Source organism: Formica exsecta, unplaced genomic scaffold, assembly GCF_003651465.1.
Source record: "Formica exsecta isolate Colony F162 unplaced genomic scaffold, ASM365146v1 scaffold207, whole genome shotgun sequence".
Classification (NCBI taxonomy): Eukaryota; Metazoa; Arthropoda; class Insecta; order Hymenoptera; family Formicidae; genus Formica; species Formica exsecta.
In genome coordinates this window covers 288,865-305,890 of record NW_021849367.1, presented here as the reverse complement: position 1 = coordinate 305,890, position 17,026 = coordinate 288,865, and the positions used below count along the sequence as shown (strand labels likewise).

Here is a 17,026-nt window from a genome sequence, read left to right as displayed (position 1 = left end):
AGGAATGCTGCATCACGAGTACCGTCGTCGAAACGTTTCTATATTTCGTTAGGATGACGATAAATGCACTGTGGCCTGATAACTTTTGATATGAAATATAAAAAGTAAAGTAAAAAGAGTTTAAGAGAGTTTAAGAGAGTGTTTCAGTATTAAATAATATAATAAGGTATTAATAAAATTTGTGTTCCTCTATTAATTATTTATCATTATTATTATTTACTTTGTAATTTATAATATGATTATATCATTAATTCATAACACGATTATCATTTTTGCGACTAATTGATAATAAGTGTTAAAATACAAAAAATCTTATATTTTGTTTAATATCTGTGAAGCCATGTACAATGAAAATATTTATTCTATTAAAACGTTTTACTACCGGAAAATTTCTTTCACGATCGTACGTAGGATACTGCATCGAATCGTAGAATGATTCAGTTTCGAAATTATTAGCAGACGCTTTGTTCACTTTGTTTCCATGTTTCTTGTATCCGATATTTTCAAAGGCATCTGTTTACGGCAGGCTTATATCCTCTCATTGGATTCTCATTGCCTGAGTTTAACCACTACACAGGTTTCCCCCCTTCCCCCTCGCTCGTGACCATTCTTTCCCATCGGGTTTTCAATACCCCATGAAGTCTGCCAGTAACTCCGTGGATTGGGTTTCGAATAAGCCGGCATTTCTGACGTTATACATCTCCCAGCTTTCTTTTCCTCTCTTGCCCCATCTCTCCCTCCTCCCTCTTTCCCCCGGCAGTTCTTTATTTCCTACTTACAGACGATGCTTGTCTCGATCAGCATTCATTGCGCGAGACATACGGAGGGAAAGACGTCTTTATTGAAAAGTTGCGCCGCTACAGGTCGGGTAATTTAACTGTTACGATGGGAAATACCAAGAGACGAATATGTGAAACGTGGATTTTTGCGAAGCGTTCAGCCGAGCTCCTCGAGCTACACACTTTCACCGAGTCTGGGAACGACACGTCAAATACGTATCGACATTAATTTCGTCTTTAAATCTTCGTCTTGATATTTTATAGCATGCGATTCTGTAGTTGCATTAAATTATATAGTTACAATTTATTTATTTATTTATTTGACGGAGAGAGAAAGACAGGTTTCTTTGGTACAGGGTAATATTACGAGGCATAAATAAACAATAGTAGCTCATAAAAATTGGATATTCAGAGACAATACACCTTTTACGCAACTGATCTGAATAACAGATTTAGCCGTAATGCTATTTTTTGCACTAGATTATGAAACATTTGTATTAAGTTATTTATAGATTGCGTGTGTTTTTATCTGCAACGATTTGGATGCGGTAAACAATTTAGAATATTAAATGAGTCTTCCGCATAACTGTAGGTAGATTGCAAGCTGCATTTCTCGTTTTATTTCAAACACATTGATTGACGTACGTGAGACACATTCAATTGAAGTCACTTCCCAACTATGTGCCGCGATTGACTTTTGGACAGAAATACCATATGCGGACGTGATATCGAAACCGAAATAGCTCTCGCCCTTAAACTGTCACGGTAACGAATTATTGTGGAATCAGGTGTGCGTTCTACTTTAGATGCTCCAGAAAGAGTTCTCTGTCTCATAAAATTCATATATAAAGATGCACTTGCCGTGAATGTTTATCTTGTAGCGCAAATCATGGGAATAATCAATTACTTATAAAAAAAATAAATTTAAACAAATTACAATTTTTTTTATATTATGTAAGATATATATAATTTTATAATATATTATGATAATTACATAAAATTATATTTGCTATAAATTATATTTTTACTTGGTAAAAAATTTATATTTTGTACAAATGTGTGTGTTACATTGTGTACATGTTACACGCGTCCACGAATTTTTACTAGAAGTTAAGAGTTAATTCGCCAGATTTTTGGTACAAGTTAAGAAACTTGACGTTTCTTACGATTAGTAGTTTGAAGCCATTTCCGTAGAAGCCGCACGCGCAGAAAGGTTTTTGAACTCGCGAGCGGAGAATCCAACGGATGCGTTATGCACGAGAGAGGAAGGTGCATGCCCAGAAAAAGAGGCGGAAGGAACGGAGAAACGGTAGAAGGAAGAAAACGGGAGGAAAGATAAAGATGTTCGGCGTTTCCTTTCGTCGTGCACGCGGCTAGAAACGTCTACGCTTCCGTTATTTTTTCAGAAAACAATGTCGGACAGGGTCCCGGTCGGGTTGAATCTTTTTGACTTTCTATTTCCGGTAAGGAGCTCTTCGATGAGTTCAGGACGATCGATGGAAAAATATAGCCGCTAATAGTACCTCTTGAAAGGGTTCGACAGTTTGATCGACAGACTTTTTGCCGTCAATTTCGATGGCGCTCTTCTAGTCGAGAGACTCGAGGCGCGCGTTTCAGGCGACTTTAATATTCGATGAATTTTTATTCTACCTGACAGAGATGACACAAATAGTCGCGAAAAATCGAGGAAACGACTTTGAAGTACCATTTGAATTAAAGCGAAATTTACGTTTTGTCACTCACGCGTGCGATGCTCTTGATGTTTACAATTACTTTACGATTACTATTACTAACAATAAATTCTTTTAATTAACGGTACTATGAGTGCACTCGCAAGGTTTCCGTAATGAATATAATTTTTTTTCTCCTTTTTTTCTCTTATTTGTCATGAATTATTGCAACGATAAATTTCGTGGGAGGGAATCTGGCTGTTCCCGCGATCGGATGTTAAAAATTAAGGGGATAGATTTCTGCGAATGGCGATAGATAGATACGTGGAATGCGGCGAATGCCCGTCAAAAATTAATACCCGTGATTAAACTTATATCCGTATAAAAAAGAAAGAAATATGTGGTGAGGTATACACGTATATTAATCGCACGTGGACGTTATTTTTAGATCAATTCTATGCTCGCTTTCACGTCACTTGGAACATTCGCAGGAAGGTTCAACTATGGCATGCGGCTTATGAACTGCCTGTAAATTGGAAGCTCTAAATTTTTAATTCCGCAGAAAATTGCTCGCGCTCGCGCGCTCTTTTCCTGTGTGCTGTGGACAGTAAAAGTTACTTCCCGGAACTTCCATCGCCTTTAATGCATGCTAATCCGTTGTCACTATAACTCGCGAGTTTTCAACCCTTCTCTCTCTCTCTCTCTCTCTCTCTTCTCTCCTGCTGCATCTCCCGCGGGAATAACATTTCCATGATCGATCGCCGATCGTGGTTAAGAGGCGTATTAATTGCCCGTCGATCGGTACCTCTAATTATCGGCATGCACCGCGTGCGCTGATTAATTACTATCGGCTGCCCACGGGTGGTAACCAAAGTGAGATCGATGTTCGACCGAAGGATTCTCTTTAATTCGAGTCGATCGAGTGATTATTTTTTATTCCGTCCGAGCGTTCGCGGCTCCGTTGATTTGCATTCTTTTACGGCGTGCTCTCTTTTCCCATATGCTTATATCCGAGATATTAGTATTTCAATATCCCGTGGTTTTATTCTTTTGCTTCAGCTTAAACGGTTATTTGAGACAATTGTTTAAGTTTAACGCGAGTATATTTGTATCAATGTAATTTTATTCTTGAGAATTTATTTTTCCTGATATATGTAAATAATTACATCGAATTTTTAATTTAAGTTCTCGCATGTTTGTTCACAATGTTTACATTCTAAATGAAAAATGCTGCTTCTAAAATTTTGCAATATCTACATCGCAAGTTGAATATTTCCTTTCTAAAGAAGAATCGTGATGAAACTGTAAACAACAACTTAGCTCGCAAGTACGATTTTCGCAAACTTTAACAAAACTTTGAAGACTTCTTCTATTTTCGCTTAAAAAGCATTAACGCACAGAGTGGAAGAAGAATTTCTTGCTACGAGCGCGATTCCGTTAAAAAGAGAGAGAGAGAGAGAGAGAAAAAGTATAAAAAGAGAAAAAAATTTGTAGACACACGCGGACATTGCAGGAACGCCACTAATTTGCGAACTCGGCAACTTCGGCTTTCGGGATTCTCGCGTTTCCGCGATAGGCCCGCGTCCTCTCTTCCGTCTTTGTCTTTTTTAAAACGTGACTCACGAAGAGTTTATTAGCACCTAGCCACGTGCCATCGGTTTAGCGACGACGAACCGGGCCTGGGACGGTCTCGAAAGATAGATAGAACGCACTTGAGATTCGGTCTCGCCGACGATTGTACTGCCAATGGGAGAACGACTATCCGAAGATAATTCCATTACTATTGTCCCTCTTCATTGTTATTCCCCGCCGGTACGTGCGGCCGACTCCGTTGGAGTCCTCTTCTTGGATTTCCCGTTCGATTACAGAGGGATTTTGAGGAGTCACGTCTGCCGGCGATGCGCCCGAAATATGGCGTAAGAATCCCGGAGTGCTCGCGCACACAAAGATTGCCTCAAATTGCAGTCTTACGCGATATTTTCTCGTCCTCGCTCGCAGCCATTGATTCCTTTGTTACACGGAAAATGTTTGATCATTGCGGGAAATTATTAGAACGACTGGGAATATTCTCGAAGTCGAACTCGCTTTTTTTTGGTGATAATAATTTGAATAATAAATTTATACTCTTGAACATTTCTTTGTCAAAAAATTAATGCTAGATATATTTTCGAACTTTTAGTAAGAAAACTCATAAAAATTACTCTTGGAATTAAAATTTCATATGAGAAAATGGACACTTGTTACTGGGGGAGAATGACAATCACATTAATATTTCTCTTGATGTCGATTTAATGTGAATTATTATATTAGATAATGTATATATACGAAATGGTTTCTCGATTACTGAGATGCCCCTCTCCTCCTTCTACTTAGCAGTTAACCGACACGTAAGCACGTACGACTTTTGGAATTTTGACTACGCAATAAAACTCACGTTACGTGATTTTTGTAATCTGACATAGATGTCGGCGATTATCTGACGATGCTTAATTTTGCTGCTTATCAATCATGGAACGCATCTGGCGGTTTGGTCACGAACGCATGGAATTTAATTAATAACACTGTTATCGCTGTCCTTCGCTCGAGAATTTCACGGGCAATCGAGCTATTCAGTCATTGTTGTCTAATTTTAGAATTATTACATATATATATATATATTGCATTATGCTATATTTAACAATACCATATATAAAGATATCAACTGTGTCAAAATTCTATTAAAAAAAATATTTGGAAACAATTATTGAAATGAGAGAGAGAGGGAATTAAGAAATCACACCGCAGCTTCGTAACAATCATTTATTCAGCTCAAATTCCCGAAGTTCGTTTATTTAGCTTCCGGAATTGCCGCGCAAACCTGCACGCGCGCATACGAAATTACCACGTGCTTTTGGGTAACATGCTGCCGAAGTTCATTAGCACCGTCACGCGCCAATGGCCACGGCCGTTGCGCGCTGACGCCAAATACGGGGGCCTTGACGGAGGTCTAGGCAGGGTGAAGGGGGGACAGATTGACTGTGCAGAAAAAAAGTTCTTTCTTTGCGCAATGTATCCATACGAGTCAACGATCGTCAAATTCCATCCGTAAGGAATTTCGCGATATGTCGATGCGCCTCTCTCTCCCCTCCGGCCTTGTCCTTCTATCCTATGTCTCCTGCATCGGTAAAAAAGACACGAACTCTCGTTCGCGTCGAATCCAATTTCGAGGTTTGTTGACCCGCGTTTTGCGATTGTTGCGTCTCATTTTCATGATCAGTAGATTCCCGACGCGCGTTTTTTTTTCGCTTGACTTGAATAAATCGTGATCCGCGCTCAACTTACATACTTTTAAAATCTTCCTCTTGATATTGTTATACATTTTTGTAATAATAATATTTATTATGTATTTATTAATATTAATAATATTTATATATTAATATTTATTATTATTACTATAATTATTAGAAATAATAATGATTACTATACATAAATATATAATATTTTTTTAACTTTGATCTTTCTTTTGTCACCAGATTGAACAATGCAGTGCAGCGAGCAGTTCTCCAGTTAAGGTAAGTGCTTGGAGTAGTCAATATATGGGGACAACTTTCCCCTGAGGTTGGGATAATTTTGCGAGTACTCTCAGTATCAGAATGCCACACAAAGTGAAGTATATCCATTTATTATATAATTCAAAATGAAACAAAATTATTTGACAATATGATATCATATTTCCATATTTTCATATTTGATTATCACAAAAGTGATTTTAAACAATATTAAACAACTTTTCTTCCTACTTCTAGCCGTCTTTTTACGATAATACGTTTTATTCTCTCTGTTTTACAATATCATTTGATCGCTTGATATTAAGTGTTTTATCGCGCTCGGTTGTACATGCTACGTATCGTCTTCGAGTGGCGCCGGGAAATGCAATCGCAGGCGTATCGAAAGTAGGCCATCTCTTAAGAGCGCCACTCTCCTCGGGGGTTGAAAGGGGTTGGTGGAATGGCGTTCGCTAAAGGACGCGATGAAAGAGAAGCTCGTGTAGTCAGTTGTACGTCCCGGTACTTCTCTGAAGAAGGGCCCACTCTGAGAGACTGAGTGATGCTCGAGAGTCTCTCCTATCTGTTAGAAAATATCCGTGAAATATGTATGCTTATTTTTGCTTTACCGAATCTGCTAATTGGCTAAAAATACTAACCACGTTTGAGATCATCGGCGACATTACTGCTTACAAGTTAACTGATTACAAACTAATTGGTTAATATTTTATATTTTTTATCGCTTTATGTCAAGTATATTAAAAATCGTAAACAGAGGTATACTCGGAATATTTGTTTAATTTAATTTTTTCAGTCATTAAATGTAAAATACTGTTCGGTAATAACTTAAATTCGATTTTGAAGAATCCGGCATAGGGAGGCCTTCGCCGATCCTTGAATTGCTATAGCGACATCCCTACATTTTCTACCCCTTTCGCACGCCTGCCTGCGTCTCACCGGTGTAAAGTATGACGCGCGGAGTAATTTTAATTATGCAGCGGCCCTGAATTGTTGCTACCTCGGGGACCTCAGATATATTGAACTAATTCACGTCATTCAGGCGACACTTATTAAACCCGGGAATTCCGTCGGCAAAATGCAGGATGGAGCTGGATACGGAGAGGGTGAAGGACGTGGCAGCGCTCGTGCGCGATAAACATCTTCGCGAAACACAACTGCTTTTTTAAATAAAAAATTTGATAACTGTTTTCCAATCACGAATCTGTAAAGCTTTGTCTTTAAAAAAATATGTTGCGTTCGAATTAACTGTTCGCAGCGAAAAGACCGAAGGAAAAAGAAGCCGACTTTGTATCCCGGTATGATTTCACACCGCGGTAATTAAAGCCACGCACGTCGAGCATTAAAAAGCCATCGTCGAAAAACATAGTAAAGGGAATGAGGAATGAGGAATGGGAGGGAAAGAAGGAGCAAAACGAGGAAGAAGCTCTCCCGTAATAATCGCCCTGCTTCGGGGTTCGGTAACGAAGGCGAAACAAAACGCTGCACGATATAATCGGTGAATAATAATCGGTGCTGTGCCGCCGTGTTGTTATCGGATGGGCATAACGAGCGCTATCCTTAGGTTTTAATGAGCGCTAGCCCTAGATTAATATAACGATCCACGTGGTCCCGGGACCGTGACAGCCCGCGCGTAGGGCCCGTGACGTGACACGATAATCAGAGCGCCGTGACGATTTCAGACGACACGTGTTGACACTGAAAACGTTTCCCTGGTAATACCCGTAAACGATTGTCGCAATTACAGATAAATTATTAATTAATTGAATACGCAACATAATTAATGACATTAGATAATGGCCTTGAGGTTGCTTAGACGACGATTGCGAATTAACGATTCGCATTCGTTCTTTTCCTTTCTCCATGTTTCGTTCGAAATATATTATACGAACAAAGAGAAAGAGAGAGAGAGAGAGAGAGAGAGAGACGCGATGTCGATGTGAATTAATAGTACGCTTCTTGATTAAAGTTATTAACTGGTAATTAACAATGTATTAATTAAAAGAGCGTCTTTTAAACGGATACTATTTTTGTTTCGCAGCAATAAAAGGTCTCGCGAATCAGTTGTTAATTGGTCGTAATTAGTGACGAATACTTAATTCTCGATGTTATCACCGATCCCGCGATCGTTATAAGTTTTGACAGGTTAATCGTGCTGCGCAAATAAAAAAAGAAAGAGAAAGAAAAAAAAGAGAGAAGAGGAAAGAAAGAAAGAGAAGCGTAATTGGATACCTGCGGAGAAAACGAGGTCTCGCGTTTCTTGTCGCTCGCGCTTGCTCGGGAGATCCATTAATTAATAGCGCCGTATACGCGGAACGATATGACGTGCACGTGGTGCGTTATAGTGTCATGACGTGATTCCGGTCCCGAACGCGTTTTGGGATAATTCTATAAATTTATTAATTTTATTAATTATTTTTATTTATTAATTATTAATTTTGCCACACAACTTCAGTTGCAGATACAGAAGAATTTTACAATTTTTCTTACGTATCATAAAAAATATTATCAGCTTTTCAGAAATAATATAATAATTTGGCTGTTATTCTAATTGCAACAGAGATAATATTTTTTTTTTTTAAACATGTATAATAATCTTCTTGGGATCTATTAATTTACAGACTGTATCGGGCGGTATAAAACCGATAAAAAAAAGAAGTAATTTCTCAGCGCATCAGCGGCGGATCTAGGAAGATTTTCCGCTGCAATACCGCGTAACAGTAGTGGCGAGGAATAATGTGCAGTTTGATGCAGCCGGTACACGCGGTTCGAAACGGCACGCAAGTCTGCACTAACATCAGGCTTCATACGTCGTTTCCGGAGGGTGGGCGCGACTTCCCTTCTTTTCGAGTCACCTTGTATGCTCGATCTTGTTCTCCTTTTCCTGTGGGTATGCATGGGTAAGCGTCGCGCTACGATGCGTTGCGTCGGAGTAAAGAAAGGATGCTGTTCTCTCTATCTCTCTCTTTCTCTTTGCGACGACAATTTTATCGCAAACACGCGCCATTTCCGATGTTATCGTCATTTCGTGATATTTTTGTGATTAAGCATACATTCGCGCGAAGTATACACGTTTGGATTTCATCATCTTGTATTTAACTCCCCGAGATTACCAGGTATAATTTGTGTAATTATCGTCGGCCTTGATGCACCGAAGCGCATTGCAATCGAATAAAGATAATTATTTTAGATTCCTCTTCGCGCTGTGGCATTCAGATACAATATTTTTTCCATCACCTAACTATTGCGCTCTATGACATTTCCATATTAATCTGTTACTTTACGCATAAGTATCATTCGCAAAATTACCGCAACCTGATTATATATATCGTTTCTTGGAAATTAAAATTTCCTGGAAGTCGGTAATGCCGACTGATTATTAAATATGAGCAGAGAATATCATATTCATAGGGTAGAGCGGGGTCAAAAGTAACACGGGGCGAAAGTAACAACTCAAATATCTATAGATATATAGTAGATATATACGCGTGCGTTGGTCAGTGCATGAAGCTAAACAACCTACAACATGTCTCAATACGTCTGCGGCCTCGGTACTGAGTGAACGTGTACAGTGACGAAAATATATTTTCGAGGTCATAAAGTATCTTTTTCCGAGCGTGCTAAATTTTGAATATAAATATTTCTACCGCAAGTAAGCTCTTTTTTTTTTATTTATATTTAGATTTAGTTATTTTTGTATATTATAATAATTGTTGCATATCCATTTTTGATATTTTATCATTAAAAATTTTAAATCAAAGTTGACAAACATAGTCGGGGACGATTGTAACATCATTGTCTGGGGTCGAATGTAACGTTACAACCGACTCCGACTGATGCAATTTATTTCATTTTGGATTATAAGTAAACTATTTTTATTTCAGAATGCCTCGTACTAAGATTAGAAAGACTGACAGGATATAATTTATATAATATATAAATGACTTATATATTTGTCATAACTGTGATGCAGAGTAATCTCTATTTGTATTAATAGTTCTTAATGATACTGTGTTCCTATTACTCTAATTGAAAAATTATTATTTAGAAATAAGAGCAAAAAAATGTTTATATCTTGTTATAATTTGAGTTAACAAAGTTAATGTTTTCTATGATTAATATAAAAAAGTTAAATTTTAAAAGAATAAGTTTTTATTTTGCTATTTTTTTGTGTAAGAATATGAATATTTTAGTTTATTTCTGCTAATATCAAAAAAGCTGAATTTTAAAAGAATAAATCTTTATTTTGCTACTTTTTTATATAAGAATATGAATATTTTAGTTTAATTCTGCTAATATAAGAAGAATTATTATAATTTCGTTGAATACAAACTTTTAATTTTGATTATTTAAAATTGTTACAATTGACTACTAATAGTGTTACAACCTTAGAACATATATAAATGGAAGGGGAATAGCAGGCTGAAAAGTGTCGAAGGAAGTGAGAAAGAAATCGTAGTTGCCTCTCTCTTGTGAGTAACTACACATACAAGCATCGTGTCTGTAGTATACATACTTTTGTGTACACACACATGGCCGCGCATGCGCACTTTTGAGCAAAGTAACTCACAAGAGAGAGGCAACTATGATTTTCTTTCTTACTTCCTTCCGACATGTTTTTCTATCGGGAAACAAAGGCATTCCCCTTCCATTTATATATGTTCTAAGCTTACAACCTGCCCGGAGTCTGAGGCGATTGTAACATTTTTCCTTGCTTTCATTTTGATTGATAATTTTAATGTTATTCATCACAAGGCTTAAATGTTATGATTTCCATAAAGTGAAATAATTATGCTAACTTGGGATATCAAAAATTTTTTTTTTGTTATAATAGTTTTTTTACAATAAAATTCTAAAGTCAAATTGTTACTTTTGACCCCGCTCTACCCCAAGTGTTAAAGGAACTTTATTAAAGGAGATTTATTATAACTCGAAAAATATTGAAAGTATTCGAATATTTTTCTCGGTAGATATGTATCTATTAGATTTTAAAATTAATTATGAATTAAAACGGGTCTCCCTGCTCGACGCGTTTTAAATGCGATAGTACCATGGCGAAACGATATTTTAATAGCACCCGGTATATAATTTATGAAAGACTTATAGTACACATTATACCGTCCGACACATGGCCGCACTGCACAAAGCGCGCTACCAACGCGCAATAGCGCATCCTAATGCGTCATGATGCATAATAATGCATCATAATGCGTCATGGTACGCCATAATGTACGAAAATGATTCTCCACCAGGATATATGGGGTTTTCTTTATTTCCTCGCGACTATTAAACGCGATTTCCCGCCGGCACCGCCGCCGCAAAATAATCGCATTTGGTGGATAGCGTTACTAATTATCGACTATACACGATCAGCGATGTATCAAAGGGCGACGCGAAAAATGCGTGCAATTCGCGAACATCTGTCACACGTATATATATATATATATATGTTTGTTAATTTTTTGTTTCAAGATCTCGAGAATTATCGATAACATTTTATTTCTAATCGAAAACTGGAATTGAACGAGTCCCATTTAACCCGATTATAAATAGCTGTCATCCTTTTTACTCTTTATCGCGCGCGTTTTACTCGCTCGAATTACCTCGTAATTTCCAAAGCGAATTCACGCAAAAGCCATCGGCGAGTCTCTCCCGCGCTCCGGCGATGTATAAAATGCATTTTAAACGCTCACGAGCGCGAACCGGGCGTCGCGTCGAGCGCGATTTATAGTCCCGCATAGTAATCTCCACCCGCGCTCTCTCCCTTGTGTATGTCGCGGACATGATGTATACGTCGTAGTAGCGAGATGAGAGAGCATAGCACGTACATGACACACACAAGCGTGATAGTACGTATGGTACCCCCGTAGTTACCTGTGCGCGTGAGTCGCGTGGCATATATACTTCGTTACTGTACGAAAATTCATGGCACAGTATAACTACACGTTAGTCCCCTGAGTTAGTCTCATTATAGAGTCCCCTAAGTACTGATCCAGCCTGTCACCTCTCGCGAGAGAGCGCTCATGGTATTTACCACATCCATCTCACCAACCGTATCTCCATACTGTAAAGAAAATTCTTCTGGTACAGTATTATTTACGCGTCTTACATATACATACCCGGTGCTGTACAATATTTCCTCGACAGTGCCGGGTGATGTTTATCGACTCTCGCGCGGCCAGAAGGAACGTGTGGTTCAGCCGACGACTTTGACCATGAAACGGGTGACGATTACGTTAATCGTGTTGCCGTCGTAACGTGGTCCTCGCGTGTCTGCTTCGCGTGACATCATCGGTCATACTGTTTTCTAGTCGATGGTCACACGAGGATGTGCTGCTACCGCAGTCGCGTCGTGCATGCCTATGAGCCCTCGTGAACGATTAAGATTTTAATTGTACATTGTCGATGTTTTGCCTTTTAAATATAAACACATATACACATGCAAAAGTTGTTACAGGTTGTAGATGACGAGTGAATTCCTCGCGCGTGCGATACGTTCGTACGATATAGTTGCGTCCTTGATTTTCCCGTCGTTGAAATTACAATCGATGTAAACGTGGAGTTTCGCGGAAGCGAAACGGTACCCCTCGGTTTTTCGACGGACGCGACAAGGCGCATCGTCGTCATGCGACTCTTATTTTCGTAATTCGCGCGTGTAAATTGGATTGGCAGCGGCTCCGCCGCTAGACGTGTTGTTGTCGGTTCTATTAATATGCCAGCGGCGTATGCTATAAATTCTATTCCAACCCCCCCTCACCTTCTCCACCCCCGGGTACAGCGGGAGCAGCCTTGAGAGGCAAGGACAATCGATCTACCACCCTCCACGTGGACGAAACGCGAGTGTACGTCACACACATATATATGACACGCACACACATACGCAGATACACGTACACCGAGATACGGAAAATTATACTGGCGGAAAAACGCGAGCGTTTGTACATACATATATACGTCACGAATTACCGCGAGCACAACACACTTTTTAAAATATTTACTCGCTGGAAAAGCAATCGACCGTGTGTGACCCCCCTCCCCGCCACAACGTTCGCGGTCGACGATTAACTCGACTCTTTGTCGGCGGCTCTATATCGAAAATCGTCGACGCGCGATACGGTGTTTAGGTACTCTACCACCTGTCGAAATTAATCGTACCACGCTTCTGCGCCCGACTGTGATCTACGTCCGATTCGCTCTAAATCACGGCGCGCGGATCTAAATGGCGAAACGCCCGCGTATCCACCATTGTGCTCGCATCGATAAATAACCATCTGAGAGAAACAAAAGTCTGGCATACACTGTATGCTCCTATATAAGGAAACGGGAGAATATCTAGAACGAGAAATATACCAAAATAATCATCTTTCCAGCGCGGATACTTCGAGCTAAATTACAGCACGATCGTATCGAGAGATTGATCACGTTGTATCTGGTATTTAATTTTCCTCGGTATACGCGTTCACTTGAGAATATATTATCATATTTTTTTTTTCGACCAAAATCTCTGCCTCTCTCTCTCTCTCTCTCTCTCTCTCGTTATTTATCGGAGCAATTACAATGGGTACGCGAACAATTCTACGATATCTGGTTCGACTCGCTTTTGTCGTCGCGTTGCCTTTGATCCTTGTGCCCATTAGCATCGATGACTTCCAATTACGCGACGTCAATCCGCCACCGCTGACGTCATCTCGTGTTAGTGCTCCTTTAACGTACATCGAACGTGTATTTACGCTTTCACGTACGTGTCCGCGCGGTAGAGTCACAAATGCGACACGCGCGTACTTGCACGCGTTACACGCAAAACTCCTGGCAAAACACGACTATTTATAGCGAAGCGTATATGTATCCCATTGGCGTAAGCGTGCTTTTCAATTAGCGGGAATGCATTCTGGTTGCACCAAATGACGACAAGTCGCTTGACTTGCGCATCTCGACGTTGAATTGGTTTATAGTCGTATATATTTTTACGAGTATTCCAAGCAATGAACAAGCAGATTTTCGAGTGATTACATTGCACCTTGTTATCAAATCGAATGTTTGCAAAAATAGCACGCGTTTGGCAAATCGGTTATTAAGTAATATTGCAATAAAAAGCGATAAATGTGAGATATTTCGTGCCATAACACTTTTCGAAAAGGATCGAACACGATTACGATTTAACGTTTATTCCAAATATTTGGAAACTTTATCTCCCGACTCGAAATAATTAAAGAGAAATACCATCGAGCTAGAAAAATTGATCTTCCAATAAATCCACGATTAATCTGATTGATTTTTATTGATTTTTATTTATTTCTCAAAACTAATCAATATAGATCTTCTACATTATATCAACAATTTCAGAAAAGAACCAACTATTATGATCGCTATAATTAATATGTAACTTTTAATACTCATTCGAATGTGTATAATTAATGTATTTAGTGAAACGAATAAACACACGAAAGCTACCACGTGTGGAAACCTATATAATAAATTATCGCATTTATGCAAATGAAAATAACGGAGATTAGTTTTGATTGCGCGAAAGAGACGGAGAGAAAAAAGGATTTGAATTCGGCTTTCGGATATCCTTGCAACTTGTGGAATGCAAGACGTGACATTCCCGTTCGATAAACCCCGCAACGTCGCTGCATCGATAATCGAAATGTCGATTTCCTCCTCGCCGTTGTAACTTTCGCGCGCGACGAGCGCGTTGATGCGAGAGACGAGAACGTAGAACAAATGAATCGATATTACGAATCGGAATGTCAAAGATCAGAAAGACGTCCCACACGGTATATGCCTCGCTAATCCCCGGTTGAAACGCGAGCGCTTTCCCGCATCGCGACACAATTGTATCGTGAGTATCGCGATCGATGAACTTTGCAAGGATGCCCGCGAACAAACAGCCCGAGATCGTGACGCAAGATGAATCGGCTCGGCTTTATTAAGTGCAAATTTATTCGACTATCGAGAGGCTCCTTTTCATACCGGGGAATGATTTATAAGCCTAGTACGGCGGCGTCTTGAAACGCAAAGGGATAATTATAAATAGAAATTTGCCCTCTTCCTCTATCTGTGAGTACAAGTGTTTTATTTAGAACGATGTATGAAGGGAGAAAAATGGACATAACGGTATTAAAAACACGATTACATATCGTTCGTTTTTATTATGCGTTCAAAAATTAATTCATATTATTTTATGCGCTAATTTAGACATGCTACTTATTGCATAACAATGGGATATAGGATGGGCCCAAACGTTCCGGTCAGACTTTGAGATTTTATAGGAAATTTAATTCTGAAAAAAAGTTTCCTATAAATATGGGTCGAAAAATGCTTCCTTAAAAAGTTGGCGCCCAAAAACCTCTGAAATCATTTATTTTATACCATTTTTATATCATTTTGATATCATCTGAAAGAGAATGTAATTCTCTATTTTTTGTTAAAAAACGCATACTTTCCTTGATATTTGTAACAATGTATAAAATATAATAACCGTGATTTCAGAAGTTTTTGGGCGCTAACTTTTTATGAAAGCATTTTTCGACCCATGTTTATAGAAAACTTTTTGTTCAAAATTAAATTTCCTATAAAATCTCAAAGTCTAGCTACCCTGTGTATATGATTGGTGAATTAGGAGGATACTTCGTACATTAATCTCTCCGCTTTTATGTACAATAGCTCGAACGAGAGATGAAGATAAAATACATTTTGTGTTCGCGGTAAGATCGTGTGTTAGATTCGCCTTTGAATCAGAATCGTCATACATGGTTGATTCGGTATCTGCTAGAAAAATCCGGCCTTCACTTGTCACAATTTATTCGATGAGATGATTCACGATCACGTGCGTGCCCCGGACGGAGAACGCTGGCGCGGAGAAACGTACGAGGCAAATCATTGTCACTTACGGGTCGGGAAAAGGCCCCGGCTTCTCTCCCCCTTTGGAGGACGTTGTTATGTTTCTTGCGATTTCATCATTATTCGCCACTCAAACACTCAATTCATTAGCTCGCCTCGCGGACCCGGCACATCGGCGGCGCTTAGCTCTGCCTAGCACCTCCTGGCACTAACACTATCTGTCTTTGACTAGCATTATCTGCATTCTGGCGCCGCAACACGCCCCGAAATCAGAATTTAATTCGATGATAACGTTAGGAAAAGTTCCATAATAGCCGAGAAGAAGAGGATTAGACGGATGATTTTAAAAGAAATTTTATTTTAGAGAGAAATAAAAAAATGAATTATTTTTCATCCTGCTTATTATTAACAAATTGTTAAACAACAATTTGTTAATAAATTATTATTAACAAATTGTTAAACAACAATTTGTTAACAAATTCGACGTATTTTAATCTGAATCTTATGTATCTTGAATTTTCTATATGCAAAGAGAGAGAGAGAGAGATCATAAATGATCTCAAATAAAAACATTATAATAATTTTAATCAGGATTATTGTCATCTAATTTTGCGTCTTTTCATATTTCTAACTGAGTCTCACGCTATATTTTTCCAGGATCTAGATAGTGAATAACCGAACTTGCAACATCGTGCAGTAAAGTCGAGTGAACGGTATATCCTTATTGGTGTCTGATGATCGCTTCTATCGACTCAAACGATTCACGATTCCATTAGAGATGAGCAGCGCTAATCGCGCGAGTCCGCTCGACCGAATCTTACGCGCGGCATCTGCATAAGAAATGCAAGGTACGAAACGGCGGCCCGTAATTAACGAGTCAAGTCGAAGTCACGTCATCGCCTGCATCGTGACCGGAAAATTGACGGCGCTGCAATTTTCAGACGATATGTATGCAGGCCGCGATAACGTCCGCTTCGATTTACTCTTGGTCTGGTAATTTATTTGTTATGGCGGGATTAACTCTCTCTCTCTCTCTCTCTCTTTCTCTTTAGATTGCCAGTTTATCCGAGCCGATGTATAGAAGGGGTAATTGTAAGAAAGGTTCGGACGGAAGGTGACCGCGAAAAATAAATGACTTCGCGTATTCACCGAGAGATAGGTGGGTGGCCTCTCTTCCTCAAGAAGGAAGAGC

The 17,026-nt window shown here is 39.0% G+C and overlaps 1 protein-coding gene across 1 annotated transcript in view; it reads left to right on the top strand.

The window, feature by feature from the left end:
- The window catches only part of LOC115234796 (3-phosphoinositide-dependent protein kinase 1), a 329,059-nt gene that overhangs the window by 104,547 nt on the left and 207,486 nt on the right, over positions 1-17,026 (top strand). The window contains exon 2 of the mRNA XM_029806134.1: positions 5,962-6,000. Within this exon, the coding sequence (XP_029661994.1) occupies positions 5,962-6,000 (39 nt within the window). The remainder of the gene's footprint in view (positions 1-5,961; positions 6,001-17,026) is intronic.